General features: G+C 26.6%; 2 protein-coding genes across 2 annotated transcripts in view; both read right to left on the bottom strand.

Moving 5' to 3' along the window:
• LOC105622610 (general odorant-binding protein 72-like) overlaps positions 1 to 680 on the bottom strand; it is a 4,701-nt gene extending 4,021 nt beyond the window's left edge. Inside the window, exon 1 of the mRNA XM_012204026.1 lies at positions 579 to 680. Coding sequence (XP_012059416.1) covers positions 579 to 680 — 102 coding nt within the window. The remainder of the gene's footprint in view (positions 1 to 578) is intronic.
• Positions 681 to 2,041: 1,361 nt separating this feature from the next.
• Positions 2,042 to 7,639, bottom strand: LOC105622609 (general odorant-binding protein 19a). Its single transcript, XM_012204025.1, has 5 exons — positions 7,580 to 7,639; positions 6,417 to 6,495; positions 3,784 to 3,875; positions 3,337 to 3,448; positions 2,042 to 2,398 (listed from the first exon to the last, which is right to left on the bottom strand). The coding sequence occupies exons 1-5, from the start codon at positions 7,637 to 7,639 to the stop codon at positions 2,313 to 2,315; spliced, it is 429 nt and encodes a 142-aa protein (XP_012059415.1). The 3' UTR covers positions 2,042 to 2,312.
• Positions 7,640 to 16,166: the final 8,527 nt, after the last annotated feature.

The following is a 16,166-nucleotide window of genomic DNA, read 5'->3' as shown; positions in this document are numbered from 1 at the left end:
AATTAATTTAATTTTATTAATAATAAATATTACTTAGTTATACTACACACACACACACACACACACACACACACACACACACACACACACACACACACACACAAATAAATTACAAAGTTTATATTAAATTTTTAATTATTTTTTTTTCAATCTGCTACTTTAAATTTTGCAAACATTAAATTATTTTTGTAATAATTTGTAATATTAAATACTTTTAATATTAAATTATAAATATTAATATTAAATTATAAATTATAATATTAAATACTATAATAATTTATAATATTAAATATAATATTATTAAATATAAACAATTTTTATAATTTTTCTTAGTTATACAGCTTATTGATGTACACATATTTGTGAATCTAAATTATTATTGTTGTATGTCCGCGTATCATACATATCGTTGCATATTATATGGATGGAAATGCATCATTGTATATCAATTTTGTTATAATTTTGTTATAATTTCATTATAATATGCAAAGGCGCATTGTACACTATCATTAAATTGATATACAACGATAATATGGCACGTGAATATACAACAAATTTATCCGCTTTAAGAAACTTACACCTTCGCTATTTTGAAGATTCGCCATGAGCACGAATGAAATGAAGAAAATCGTACCAGTGCCTTTCATTCTTATTTGTTGCCTTTGATTTTGTTTATTCATTTAATATCTTTTTCAACACGATATAGATGAATCGCCACTAGACCTGACTTGCAAAGCGCACGCAAAATTCATTCGTTTATTTTTATATACGGAAGTAAGAGAGAAGGAGAATCTTTAATTTCATGAGGTGGCACATCTGATAGGCTTAAATTATCGTTTTGGTTGATGTAATTAACGATACTTAACGCTAATATTGATATCCGGGTCTTATTAGAGGTTAGATAATCATAGTACATTATGCAAGTGCATTACTTTCGGTCTCGTGATTATGTATTTGATGATGCAAAATGCATAAAAAATTAGATATCAAGAAAACAAGATAATTTTTATCTTTAAAAATAATATTTACTAATAATTAACTACAATTTTTTAATTATAAAATTAATTTTAATATTTTCAGCTTTTGCTTTTTCTCTTATAACATACCTCTTTCCGATTATTATATTTCTATAATAACGTGAAATTATTTTTTATCATTTTCTTAATTTATATATAATTTAATAATTTAATAATTTATATATAATTTATATAATTTCTTTAATTTTAGTTTTATTTGCTTTAGTTTTAGCTTTGCTTTAGTGAAGAAAAAAGAAATTTTTAATACTGTTGAGAGTATAAATTAAAAATTATATTTACTAGAATTTTAAAAAGCAAATCGTTAATTTAAAAAATAAAAAAATATGTAACACATACACATAAAATAAGAAATAAAAGAATATACAAATATAGAAATAGAATATATCGACTTACTTTTAGAAAATAATTTTTTTTAGCAAGATGGATACTGCGTAAATTACACTAATTAAGTAGAAAAAGTTAATAATTAAAATTATATTAAAAATATAATCAAAGATCAAATTTTATTTGATTTATATATTCTTTTATTATAAATATAATTCATTAATTTGTTACAATTAATGAAGACAGAATAAAGTTATACAATGTCACTGCGTAAACGTAGGAATTAAAACTGCATTTAAAAATTTACGGACTTTTTCAATAAATTACGATCAAGTGCATGAAATCACAATAGAGTTACAGAAATATTAAATAAGATATTGTTAATTTAACTTATACAGTATTTTTAAAAATATTTTCTAGATTTATATTTGTTTAATTAATTTGTTTAATTAATTAGAGTTTTATACCTATTTTTAAACAAATACTTATTTTATGATGCATACACTTTTAAATGTTTTTTTGTGTACTTGATATTCTTTATTTTAGTGAATTTTTTTAAATGAGATTTTTATTACTTTTAAACAAACCATCATTAATGATCGTTTATTATTTCATTATTGTAATGCTGCGGTGTTTAAAATTAATTAGTTAATTTTAATAATTAAATAATGCTTATATAATTGCACATTGCTTATTATTATTATTATTATTATTCACATATAATTATGTATATTTATACGAGTATATAGTTTTGTATATTGCACTTTGTCCTATCATTTTACAAATCTATCAGTCTACAAATTTATTATCACGATTATTACCGAGTTGTCTTGACACAAAGAATTGAAATTAATAATTTTACAATTTACATAAAGCTAAACGTAATTACACATTTTCATTATATATAATATATCATATTCTATTTCTATAATTATTTGCGTTTGATATTGGTTAAGGAAAGAAGAAGTGATCCGGATCCGTTTGATAGCTGCATTTTACAAATTGATAAGTTGTTTCGCAATCATCGCCAGCGGGTGCTATAAAAACAAAAGAATTCTATTTACACCATCTACTTTTATGTTGGAATTTATTTTTATACTAATTAACTAATAGATGAAAATTATTTTTTAATAAAAATCTCTACGTGAAGTTGTTGAAGATAATCGTGATAAATTAGATTTTTGCAAAACTGCAAAAATTATTTATTACTCTCTTTTATTTAATGAAAAATTTGTTTTTAAGATTAAAAAAACAAGATTTTAAGGAGGTTTTCATCTTTGTCATAATTAATTCTTCATAAAAAGTATTTTTCGCCAGTTTTGGCTTTTTTTGAGGAAAATAACGTGCGATGATTTATGTTCTTTACGTGCTGTCCTTTTGATCGATATATATATCTTTGCTATTTATTTGATTCTCAAGATGTTTGTTACTTTTAGTAAATTAATTTGTAAAACCGTCATTGAAATACAGGTTGTGTGACCGACGCGATGCATGACAAAGAATGAAATTTAAGTAGTTGTAACAGTATTCTGCCTTTTCTTCTAAATTGTGTAGCATATAGAAAGTCGCAGTTATTTCTTCTAAAAATGTCAAAGAAAAAATAAGAACGGATATCTATTGGTTTCTTCTGAGTAGTAATTTGAGTAATAACTTGATGATCAATAGTGTCTAGAAGTACTGTTTTACTTCGATAAACGTTTGGAGGACCTCGTGTGTCCTTACGTATTTGTAATATGGTACTGCAAATCTCAAAAAATCATTTTACAAGAATATTTTACACAGGAATAAAAACCAGCAAAAAAAATCGATTTTTTGATGCCGTCAAAGGTGAAAGATTTTAATTTGAGATTTTAATTTTCTCTTTTTTTTCTTGTACATTTTCCTCTTTTCTTTTTCTTTTCTTAAATTCCTCCTTAAATTCTTTTATCTTTATTTAAAATTTATTTCAATCTTTATTTCATAAAATTAAACTTACGTTCTGCTGCACATTTAGTCAAAGACACTTTTAAAGGACCTGCCATGTCAGGTGGCATCATTAGATCCATTTGTTTAATCATCATGCCATCATCTATGCGTCCATTTTTGAACTTAATTATAAAAAAGATACATTTAAATAGTATGTAATTATATTTAATTGTATATTTTATTTATTATTATATTAAATAAGGTAACTATACCCAATACGGTTTAATACTCAACATTGTTTTGTCGTTTGTAAGTAGTTAAATGAATAGTTTAATCTTTAATCTTAACTATACATATTTTTAAATATTGGAAACTGTCTCATATTCTTAGTTATTGTTAAAACAAATATTTCCTATTTTTGATCGAATCATCAGTTTTCAATATTGAACTTATAGTAAAAATCGTAATAATTAAATAGGCGTATTGGATATATATAGTTACTTTTTTTTGTTCTTACAGTTCGCATTGTTTTCATTATACATAGTGTATAGCATTTTAATGGTTGATTGTCATCTGGAAATTCACCTTTTTGTATTCCTGCAACAGCTCCTTTAAAAACAAAAAATATAAAAAAACGTACATGTTGAAGTTGTAACAAAATTTAACAGATAAATCATAATATTTAATCATCAAATTTATAGTTGTGAATAAAATGCAGTTATTTTTAAATTAAAAACTAACATTCAGCAAGATCTCTGAAAAAAGATTATCACAATTTACAATTTTGCAATATTGCCAATTAAATGAATAACTTATTTAAAAAATTTAGAACTGTGCATAACAATGTTGACAAATAATATTTTAAAATAGATTAATAATTAATTTACAAATATTAAAAGTTTTACACTAAAACGCCGGTATATACTGTAATAATTCTTATTTGTACGTAAATACGAAGAAGAATAGTATATCGCTACAGAATAGTTTAATGTATCTTCATTAATAGATGATATTTGATTCCGTAAACAAGAATTAAAGCAGAATTTACTGTAATTGCACAAGCGAATTATACATTTCCGTATAATGTGCGTTATTCGATTTTATATCTCATTATAAGTATTGTTTTATTCTAAATACAAGATAAAAATATTTAAGAATAAATATTTGTATCTTGTATTTAAGAAAAAGTTATTGAATTTTGCAATCGTATAAACCATACACAACTTAATTAATATTTTAGTTTCTTGTTGAATATAAGCAACATTCAGTGATAAAAATATGAAATAAATGAAAAATAAGTAATATTATTATGTCCTGCCAGCCAGAGTAAAAATTTTTATATACAATTATATTTGACCACATACAAGATCAATGAATTGAAAAATTAATGTTTCGAGTATTATATAATTTTAAATTGTGTTATGCAATTTCTATTTTATAATAAAACAAGTACAGAGAGTAGACAATAAGAAATAAGTTGGAAAGTTGGTCGCTCCTAGGTGGAGGAGGGGAGATAAGGTGGATTTCGCTTTGCGTGGAAAGTCGAACGCCTCTAGGCAGGGGAGAGAAGTGGGGCAGACGTCACAACAAAAAATTGTTATAATATGAAAAAATTAAATTCATTTGTAGAACTTGTTTTATTAATAACTTTTTAACGAGTAATGATCGGTTAGAATGCTTTAAGATCATGACTTTGACAATATAGTCAAGGTTAAGATATGTTCATTGGGCGAGAGTTCCCTCATTTTTATTTTCACCCTGTTTATTGATATGCAGAGAACTAGTAATCGAAAAGTATATTTATATCAATCGTATAGAATAAAATTTGTACACATTGATATCTTGTATATTGGCTCAAAATAAGACAATCATAATTAATGATTTATTCCGTCAGAGATTATTATTTTATTTTACTCTGAATGTGATATGTACATAATAAATTCAGCCCTCCAATTCGTGTTAAAGTTAGACATAGAATGAGCTACTCAAGCATTCGCGAGAAAAACATGTTTAAAGATTTATTGTTGTTAATATACCGATCGATAAGAACGAATTGACGAGAAGCATAACATAGTGGAGCGTTGAGCACTACAATGCTTTTGTTGTAATATTGTTGTTGGACAGTCGAAATTCGTTACGGCAAGCATAAAAATCCTGATAAAAGTAAAAAAAATAATTTGAAATGTATTTATTATATAGCAAACAAATTCAATTTAATAATATAAATTGTATAATACTAACTTAAAATTATATAAATTTTAAAGTTACATTAATTTTTTAGTAAAAAAATACACATACCTATATAATAATACGCTACAATGTAAATAAAAAAAATAATAAAAAATGTGTAAAAGTAAAACTCGAACCCAAGATATACAACATCTCATAGTTTGACATCTTATTCACTATGCCATCACTTCTTGCGGAGAATTCGTTTTTACACCGATTGTACATCAATTAACAATATGTAAATCTTTAAACACGTTTTCTCCATGAATACTTGAGAGACGTATCCTATAACTTTAACATGAATTAGTTGAAGCGCTGAACTATTATATATTGCATATATATATATATATATATATAATTCAATCAAATTGGAGACTGTTCATCTAGGTGTCTCCCTTATAAGTTAACTTTTGGTCTGTCTTACAGACAGGTGTGTCGATTTACTGCACCCCTATTTTCTATTAAAAATTGTATATTATGAAGAAATTGAGAAAGAAAAAAATATAAATAAAATTGATTTAGAAAATTAAACATGTGTGGAACGATAATATCATCAATTATATAACTATTATTATTGAAATTATTTGCAAAAGAAAATTATAAGAATTTTATTTTTGTATTTGTAGAATTCATTTTTAACTGATTTTGTATAAAAACAAATCGTAAGAATATGACTTATAAATTATTTTTTCTTCAATTATCTAAACAGATTATGTTTTTGTCAGTATTGATAAAGTACAATGGTTAGTTTCTAAGACATAAGTGTCTTTTTAGGAGATCTATGTCAGACTATCGACGACTTTTTTTTATCATTATACATATATTTTTAACGCTGTTAATAACGTTGTATTATATTATATATATTATATATACAAAAATCATAAATATTAATATAAATTATGGAACATTTGTACAACTTACCGGCGTCTGCGTGAGATTTCGATGTACACGTATTTCGCATACTCAGCGCGGCTTTTTCAATTTGTTCCATTGTCATCACCTACATTACAATAAAATTCAATTATATTTTTTGCTTTAATAATAAATTAATACAATGTAATAATAAACAATAAATAACAAGAAGAGATTACAAGATAGATTTTTATGTATTTCAATTTCTTCAAAAATACGTTTTGATCTTATTATTAAGTCATCCTCAATGTAAAGAAATTAAACGCAAATTTGATAAAATTAATTAAAATAATAAAATAGTTAAAATTATGCAATTTATAGTTACGCAAAAAGTTGGTAATATTTTATTCTATTTATCTTCACAATACAATGCTTTTCGTTCTGGTAATATTATTGGTTATATTCTTCCATTATAATGGTCACAATAAGTCCATAATGATAAAAATGTATTAGCACACGTTCTGTTATCAAATTAATAAAATAAATTATAAAAATTAAAATAACAATGAATAAATGATCATTATATTCAAAATGATTAGTATATAGAATCCTTATTGTAATAGACAACTATATTAAAGTGTGTGTTTAATAAATAAAATTATTGTACATATATCTCAACTGCGATTGATAAAGGATATAATCAATGTATAATATACATTAGAAGAAATTACGAAAATAGAGATATTTAATTAGTTTTGAATAAATAAATCTTCTTTTTATAAAGAGATATTTAATTAGTTTTGAATAAATAAATCTTCTTTTTAATATATTACTTTTTCAATAATAATTGTAATAACAATAGTATTAATGTTATAATAATTATGAAAAACTTATACAGGTCAAAATACATCCGTTTTATTAAAATTTTTATATTTTATTTTTATTTATATTTAATTTTTATTTATAGTTTATTGTTATTAATAAAAAAAAAGATAGTAATGTCTACTTTTTATAATACTATTATATTCAAAAATTCTCTATATTCTTTTTAATAACTTATAAATTATTTTACAATTTAAAGAGATATACAATTTTTCAGATATGCACAAATTTAAAATTTAATTTTATAAATTAAAAATAAAAAAATTAATTTTTTACTTAAAAAATAGGGTTGTTTAATAAGTTATTTAATAGCTTGTTTAGATATTAGATTGTTTAGTAGATTAACTTACAGCATTTGCTTGATTTACTGCGATCAACATAATCGTGCAAATTAATAAACGCGCACACATTTTAAAATATTTTCGATTATGTATCAAAATAGAAATAAATTTAATCCGAAATATTCCCTTGAATTATTGATGCAATAAACTATTAATCCACCGTGATTAGTCTTCGTTCTTCTTTTATAAAGAACGTCTTTTATAAAGACTAAGGTAGTCAACAAGTTGTTGGTGGTTAATATATCTAGTGGTAATTTCATTTGGAAGCTTAATTTCGTAGCATTCGTCCGCATAAAATACATACTTTATGCAGAAATTATGTCGAGACGAGGTAAGAAGCTTCCGCGATTTGTCATATCGAAGAAAAAATTAACAATTTGCGACATACAATGATATGTCATTAAAATGTTTCAGTTGTAAATGTCTGCAGATAATTTGCGTTAAATCTTTCAAAATTAAAATGAAGGAACACATAAAGACCTGACTTTAATTATATGCGGACGATTCTGGCTTTAATTATATAGGGACGTATAACAAATGTATGTGACTATTAATTGTAGAGATATAAAACGTTGACAAGCATAGGAGAAAGTGTCAGAGAAGGTAGGAAAAAAATGCAACTATATTAACTTGCCAATGAATAACTTTCGCTAGTGGCAGCATGTGTGAGTAAGAAGAATGGCAGTTCAAGGTAAATGGTTTATTGTAAGAGTACCTCCGCTATGATAAAAGAATTTGACCTTAATTTAAATTAACTATTGAAGAATTTGATTAAAACGTCAACAAAAAAATAATTAAATAATGCTTATTCGTTTGATATGATATAAGACATATGCATTGTATATATTAGTCCATTCAATTTCATACAAAAATAACGGATTTCTTTTTACTACACCTAATATTTATATTTATGATCAAGATAGAGTGAGAAAAAAATTAGTTGAATTAATAAATTATATATCACAACATTTTTCGTTCCTATTCTTAAAAAATATGTGTATATGCTTGTGTAGCAGCCTTCTGTGCATCCAGATATTTATTATGCTTTACATGTTTCACAGTTTTAAAGATATGAAGTACATGGCTAATGTTTCGAACTTAATGTTTAGAACTTTGATATAATCCCGCTAGGCTTTGACAGTTTAAGCGACGCATAATCCCTTGAATTTATACTCTTATAAAGTCTTGCAATCCACATGCTTCTTTTTCCTTGCCTCATCCACGAAAAAGGTATATTTTTATGTCTGTCGGCTGTGGGAAAATTTTGAGGAAAACTTTAAAGACGAGAAAGCTTGAATTATTTCTGCACCTGAACCCTCAATCTCAATATCTTATCATTAAAACATTCACTGAAAGATACAATGAGACCATAACGATTTATTTTTATTCTAAATATAATTGTAAAATATGCGCAACATTTGAGAATAACGAATGTTCGTTTATGAAAATTTTAATAATAATTTAAATATAATTAGCTCTAAATCGTTAATCGCGTTCTTGCGATTAATGATTTAGAGCTAAAACACAATAGGAATAATAGAATTAACATAAATTTTTAGAATAAATCTCACTTTTAAGGAAATATGGAAGTTGTTCTGTTTTACCGATAAAATGTGAATAATCTTCAGATCCTCCAATCTTTAATTGCACTTACGAATTCAAAAATCCGTTTTCATAATTAAAGTATAGTCAAAAATACAACGTGTAAACAACAACTTTAAACAAAAAAGAAATTGAAAAATTGTAGTTTTGTTATCATTTTGATTTGTCGATTTGTAACGTGTGCTGCATATAAGAAATTTTGTACGATTTTAAAATAAGTTTATATCGCATTAGAAATTACATGAAAGATCAATACTGTGCTTGTAAAAATGAGATAGAATGTCATTTACTTAGTATGAGAGAAAGGATAATCTAAAAATTTCATCTGAATGTTATAATTATTGAAATCGATGTGAAAGTTAAACAGAACAATAATTGTATCTAGCAGTAGGTATTGGATCTTTCAAGAGATGGCGTTGTAATATTTCAAATAAGAACATATGTACGCGTTTCAGAGACAGAAAATAATGCAAGAAACTGAGTTTGGAGTTAAAAAGTCTATATGGTTGTGTTCCAAAATTTACTGCCAGTATTGAAAATCTATTTATATCACGTGCTATAGATTTTCAGTATACTAATAGTAAATTTTTGAACACAGTCATTATTGACATCGATTACGTTTGGCGCTCCAGTCCCCTTAAAGATTGAAAATTACTTTTTCAAAACTAGCTTTCTAATTTTTAAAGTGAAAGTTCCTCTCCAAAGAATTTAGAAAGTTGTTTGCCGCTATATTATTACATTAATTTATATTGTTAATTCTATTATTCCTATTGTGTTTTATTATTATTGTTATTATAATCCCAGTCAGAAATCGACATCGAATCGACGATGATTCGACATCGATTTGATGTTTTCGACGTCGATTCGATGTCGATTCCATTATCATTTTTGACTGGAATTACTCTAAATCTATACATCACATCATTGTATTTATTTTTCCATTTTCTTTAAAACAATTTTTTGTCTATATTTTAACTCCCAAAAGTCTCTATACCCAAACATCATTCATCTTGGCATTGATCCATCTGGTGATACTTCTTCCGAAAGAATATATAAATATTTTTAAATTGCGAAGAAAGCGAGCATATATGATTGAATTAGGAAGAACATTGTGAGGGATCGATATAAGTAAAGCACACCGGGGTGGAAAAGATTTGTGATAAAATGGATTTTACTGGCGCAACTAGTTATTGAACTCACTTCTTTCGAAATTATAGTCGCATGTTCTGCCGTGAGAAAAAGTTATCACATTATCTTTGGGAAACCGGAAGACAAATGGCCATTTGCAAAGAGTTTTGCGCTAAATTGCAAAAAGACGAGCTTTAATGATCGAGAAGATCATAAAATCAAAGTTCGTAGAAATTAATATGTATGATTAGATGTTACATTTTTAGAATTACAAATGAGGTCAAATAGAATCGTAGTCATTAAATTTTCAAAGATATTCATATATATATATAGATTAGAATTTAAATTATAATATACGTTATTGCGGGAAGCATCTTGTTTGCCTACATTCCCGATTGCATATATCACTTATTAAGCATACACAGTTTGTACACAAATTTCATTTCTCAGACATTCTTTTATTATTATTATTCTGTGTCTTATTATTTATCTAAAATACGATTAATTGTTTTAGTATTACATTTATTCTTTGAAAATTTAATAACGTTAATAATATTAATTTGCCATAATTTTAGAAATCATTAAATCATTATTTAAACTAAAATAAGTAGCAAACATAAAATTGTAAAATCTTTAATTGGCTTGGAGATGGAAAATTTTGCATTTAATAACGTCAATAAAGAGTTATTACTAACTTTAAATTCACGACAGCGGTTTTATACTGGACAATATCGAACCACATGGAATCAGGTGGTTTCCAAGAGATTGAACAGATCGACCGAGCATGAAAAGCATTTACGATTTCCACTTTCTGGACACGAAAGAAACTCTTTACTCGCAACACCGCCGGAAGGAAAAGCTTTTATTGCCACCCCATTCATGAGACACGTAGCTATATATACAGAGTGAACCATATAATTCACAATCAGAGAGAGTTAGTAAAGTAATTTAATCTTTTTGTTTTAAGTAAAATTTAATTTAAATAATTTATATGATTACATTTCATGTTTTATTAATCTTAATTTATCTTTTTTAAGGAGTAAGCAAATATCAGATATCAAAACTTGCATGAAAATAATGATAAAATGAAGAGACTGTTCATTACTGTTCATTACAAGATATTTTAGAACAGAATTACGCCCAGTTTGGGCTCCGAATGAATAGTTAGGTATAAGTCATATTAATCGACAGGAACAGAGACAAAACAAAAAGTTTTAAAATTAAAATTAAATTCTGCCGAGCGTATCCTATCCCTCTTCAACTTCAGCCCATGGCACATATAAAAACGTATAAGACAAGAGGATGTAATCAATAATTGACCAATCACAGTAGAGACATAATAAAGATTAATGCTTTACGTTCTATTGTGATTGGCCAATTCGCTTATTACTTAATTATTACTTTAGGTTTTTTTATGTATTTTTACTTTCCTATTTCTCTTTGAAGCTCTCTAAAATACTATTAACTGCTCTTGCTAGCACATGGATGTCTTCGTCAAGGTATTGGGTATCCCAGATACCATATGACTGTCCAGAGGTATTCATTATCACAATCCGAATGTTTCTGACATGACGGCATAGATCGCGTTCGAACTTAATCGGATTAATAAACAGTATCAAATGCATTTCAAATATTACTTCAATATCTTCAGTATAATCCGTTATCACTACGCGGAAATGCCCTGAATGTAGAGACCCAGGTAACTATAGGACACGAAATCATAATTAAATCATAATAAGGATATCACAGAACGTCATCATGACGTCAGCTTGATAGCTAAAAATTGATTTATAAAAGGCGAATGAGATCATGATATCTGTCCTCCATGACTTCTGTATTCTATTTGAGGAAGACCAGTGATAATACATTATAGTCATAATAGCAAAATTTTGATAGCTCTAGCATTCAGAACAGTCATTTCACAAGGTTATATCTGGAACTTTTACGTGTGCATATGTGTGTGCATGCATGCGAGCGCGTGCGCGTGTGTGTGCGTGTTACCTTGGACCTAATTTCCATAAGAACTTGGCACAGTTCTTTCCCGTAAATTTTCCTTGATAAATGGTATTTTTTCATATATACATATAGAAATATATATGAAATATGTAGTTGTACAATTGTATATATCTACATATACATGATATATAAATATACATGTAACTTTTTTATTTAAATTTATGTCACGTTATTGAAATCATATTTTAAATGTAGAGCATATACTTTTATTTAATTGATAAAATAAAAATGACATATTCATATTAGATTTCTAATACATATATTATATGTACTATTTTAAAATCAAGTTACTACTATAGCCAATTCTTATACATCGATCCTCATATCAATATCAATATCAAAATGTTCCTAATCATCCGTTTCTGTATGATATTCATTAATATCCTATAAGCGCAAAATTCCTCGAATGTTATATGGTTATTATTAAAAAATTAAAATAAGTTATTATAATATTTCGAAAATACCATATAATATTTTTTAATTATATGGAAGTATTCTATAGAAGTTATATATCCATTTATATAATATCCTAGGTATTATATCTTAATATCCCCGAAATATTATTAAAATATTTATAACTATTTTATGATCGTAATATTAATTTTTAATTTGAAATGTAATTTGAATTCACAATCCAGTAACGAAAAGTTCTTATCAGTTTATACTGCATCTTGTGCTAAAAAAATTTTCACATAATTTTAAGTACATATCCAGTTCTACAATAATACGCCAAAATTATTTTCATTCTTTAAATGTATACTTATACTAAACAGTTGTAACAGTTTTACAAATTAAAGTAAATTTTATTATAATACTTTTTAATGTTTATACAATATTACAGTGCCATTAAATAATGTTACTTTTAATAATCATGCAATATTATGAGAAGTAGACATATAACCTTCTATTAATACTTGGAGAATATTATTTAATATTATATAATGTTAATACAATATTCTTAAAATGTTACATTTAATATTTTAAGAATATGTCTAAAATATTACTTAATATCAAATAATATTATGCGCTTATAGGGTATGCTCTCTTCAGGAACAGTGACGAAGGGGAGAAGGGAGGAATGACAAAATGGATCAGACGTCCGTGACAGTATTAAGCATTTCTAGCGGACCGGTTCGGATGGTCGCTACGATCCCTATAATAACGACCGGCATGACGGCCAGCGAAATCGAGCTAAAATGAAACAGCGCCTACACGCGCCTGCGCACTTTGCACGTACACCAACCTCCCCTCTTTTCTTCTTTCTTTCACGATATGCGAGGATGTGCTTCGTCTCGCCGCTTGCGCTGCCGGCAGTCACTAACGTCCCTGTATATGTTTCGTGTATGTCGCGACGCCCCTGGTAGTGCATCGTCGACGGGCGTCATGGCGCGTCTCGTTATCGCTGTCGCCTTCGCCTTCGCCTTCGCTGTTACATAGTTACATTACGCGCCGCCGTTACATAGTTACACATCGCGTTTGATGGTGCGTGACAAAAAGAAAGGAAGAAAGGAAGAACAGTATGCTGTATTCCATAGTGTATTTGATTGGGTCGATTGGTGACGTTACGCGATAGCGTACGAATTTTTTTGTCTGCTAGTCTTCGGAGCTATGATGATTTCATAATTGATTATTCCACTAATCTTGATACACAGAGTTATCGATATACATATGTTACATGTGAATAGGTATGCTAGGTATAAATATCATTATTGGTGAATTATTGGTTGCAAATTATCCTTTACTACATTATGCTAATCGATTTGAGATGCGCGCGCGCGCATACACACACACACACACACACACACACACACACACACACACACACACACACACATACATCACACAAGATCCACATATGATTCAATGATCGTAAATTTTTTGATTAGTAATGATCAATGGAATGATCCAATAGTTTTGTTTATGGCGTGGACATATTATCTGCTGCGACAATTTTCACAAATTTCTGCGAGAAGAAAGATAATATTTTGGAATAAATAAGGAAGAAGAAAAAATTATTATTGTACTCTATATAATTTATTTATGTAAAAAGAAATTGGTTGAAATTAATTTAAAATTAATTTTAGAAAAATTAATTTAAATTGATGTACATTGTTCTTTGTCCATGTGAGATAACACAGTATCACAAAACTTAGTGGTTAGAGTAAAAAGTTAGAGTAAAAAGCTCAGTTTTAGATGAACGATAATTATTCGAGTTAGAAGTAGATATATTCTTTTTTAATTGCATATTGCATTTCTCAATTCTAAATAAGAAAGTTCATCTTCAGACAATAAGAAAAAGGGTAGATAAAAAGTAAAGAAAACAGGATAAAAGTTTTCTAAAATTAATATTTGTAACATTTAAATATCTTTTAGGTACTTTTATAACAAGAAAAAGGAAAAAACAGAAAATGGAAAATCAAGAAGCTCCATAAAGTTTTATTTTACATCCAACTACTTATATATGTACAATAGTATATATTAAAATATTTGAATAATGAAAATTATAATTGTACATACGTCACCACGATGGACTATTTTATAAAATACTTCATTTTTTATTTTATCATTAAAACTGTTTGTGAATCATTAAAACTGTTTGATCTTTATTTAAAATGAAAATTAAAAAATGAAAATAAAAAATTTTTTTTTATAAAGGTATGAATAAAAGCTTAATTTTCAACTTATAGTAGTAAAAATGTAGAGTACAAAATAATGCTAACTAACAATTTACTAATGTGACAAATTGGGATTTTTCCTACATCTGTAATAGGCTCTATAAAGCTTTGATGCTTGGACTCAATCAGAGGAGATCATGTCATGTGACCAGTTTGTCACTCTTTTCCTATGAAGTTCTTTAGTCGCTATTCAGTAAATAACTAAAATTATTTAGGCGATGAAGCAAATAAAAATATTTGCGCAAAAGTTGAGAACTAGAGAAAAACGATAATTTGTATAACAATGAAAAATTAGGTTTTATACAATGACATAAAATGTATAAATGAATACCTTATGTCTATGTATCTAAAAACTTAAAAGATACCGTATAAAAAAATAGGTACAGAACAAAAAAAGATTTTCTTTAAGTGGAATCAAAAAGCTTTACTGTAATGAGAAAATGCAATAATCATTTAAATTGTGACTTCTTAGAGGATATACTGTTCCGATAGCACAAGAATGCGTTAAAAGTCTACCAAAATTAATTATTCACTGGAAAAGACATTAAAAATATAATAAAAAAAAACGTCAAGTATATTTTGCAATATTTTTACAGAAAACTGTTTGTGAATATATTCTAAAACATAATTAAAGGAATAAAAAAGGAATGCAATTAAAATACATTTTTTACGCAAATATATCAAAACAAAGATGTTCAAAAATATAATGGAAAAATTAAATATAAAGTGCCATGAAAAATAAATAAAATCAAAAAAATTTAATAAATATTTCAAATATATTATTTTAAAATAGATCCCAGTAGATCCCACAGAATACAGCGAGCACAGAATTCTCCGAGCGATGTTTTGAGGACATCCTTATGATATATATGAATAGATAAAGTATAAAAGTAGATAGACAACGCAGTTAAGTAGACACGACATAAATGGTTGAAAAGATAATGTAGATAAGTAAATAAGTGACGTTTATAGTTGAATAGATAATGCACATAAATAGATAGATAATGAGTAAACAGGTGGTGTAAATAATGTAGCTAAATAAATAGATAATTTGTGTGTGTGTGTGTGTGTGTGTGTGTGTGTGTGTGTGTGTGTGTGTGTGTGTGTGTGTGTGTGTGTGTGTGTGTGTGTGTGTGTGTGTGTGTGTGTGTGTGTGTGTGTGTGTGTGTGTGTGT

The sequence above is a fragment of the Atta cephalotes genome, assembly GCF_000143395.1.
Source record: "Atta cephalotes unplaced genomic scaffold scaffold00047, whole genome shotgun sequence".
NCBI classification, from domain to species: Eukaryota; Metazoa; Arthropoda; class Insecta; order Hymenoptera; family Formicidae; genus Atta; species Atta cephalotes.
This window is presented reverse-complemented; position numbering and strand designations above follow the sequence as displayed.

Coding starts and splice junctions, on each gene's coding strand:
- LOC105622609 (XM_012204025.1), bottom strand. CDS start 7,639: ATGTGTGCGCGTTTATTAATTTGCACGATTATGTTGATCGCAGTAAAT. Junction 6,496..7,579: donor CAGTAAATCAAGCAAATGCT/GTAAGTTAATCT, acceptor ATTGTAATGTAG/GTGATGACAATGGAACAAAT. Junction 3,449..3,783: donor TAATGAAAACAATGCGAACT/GTAAGAACAAAA, acceptor TTTATAATTAAG/TTCAAAAATGGACGCATAGA.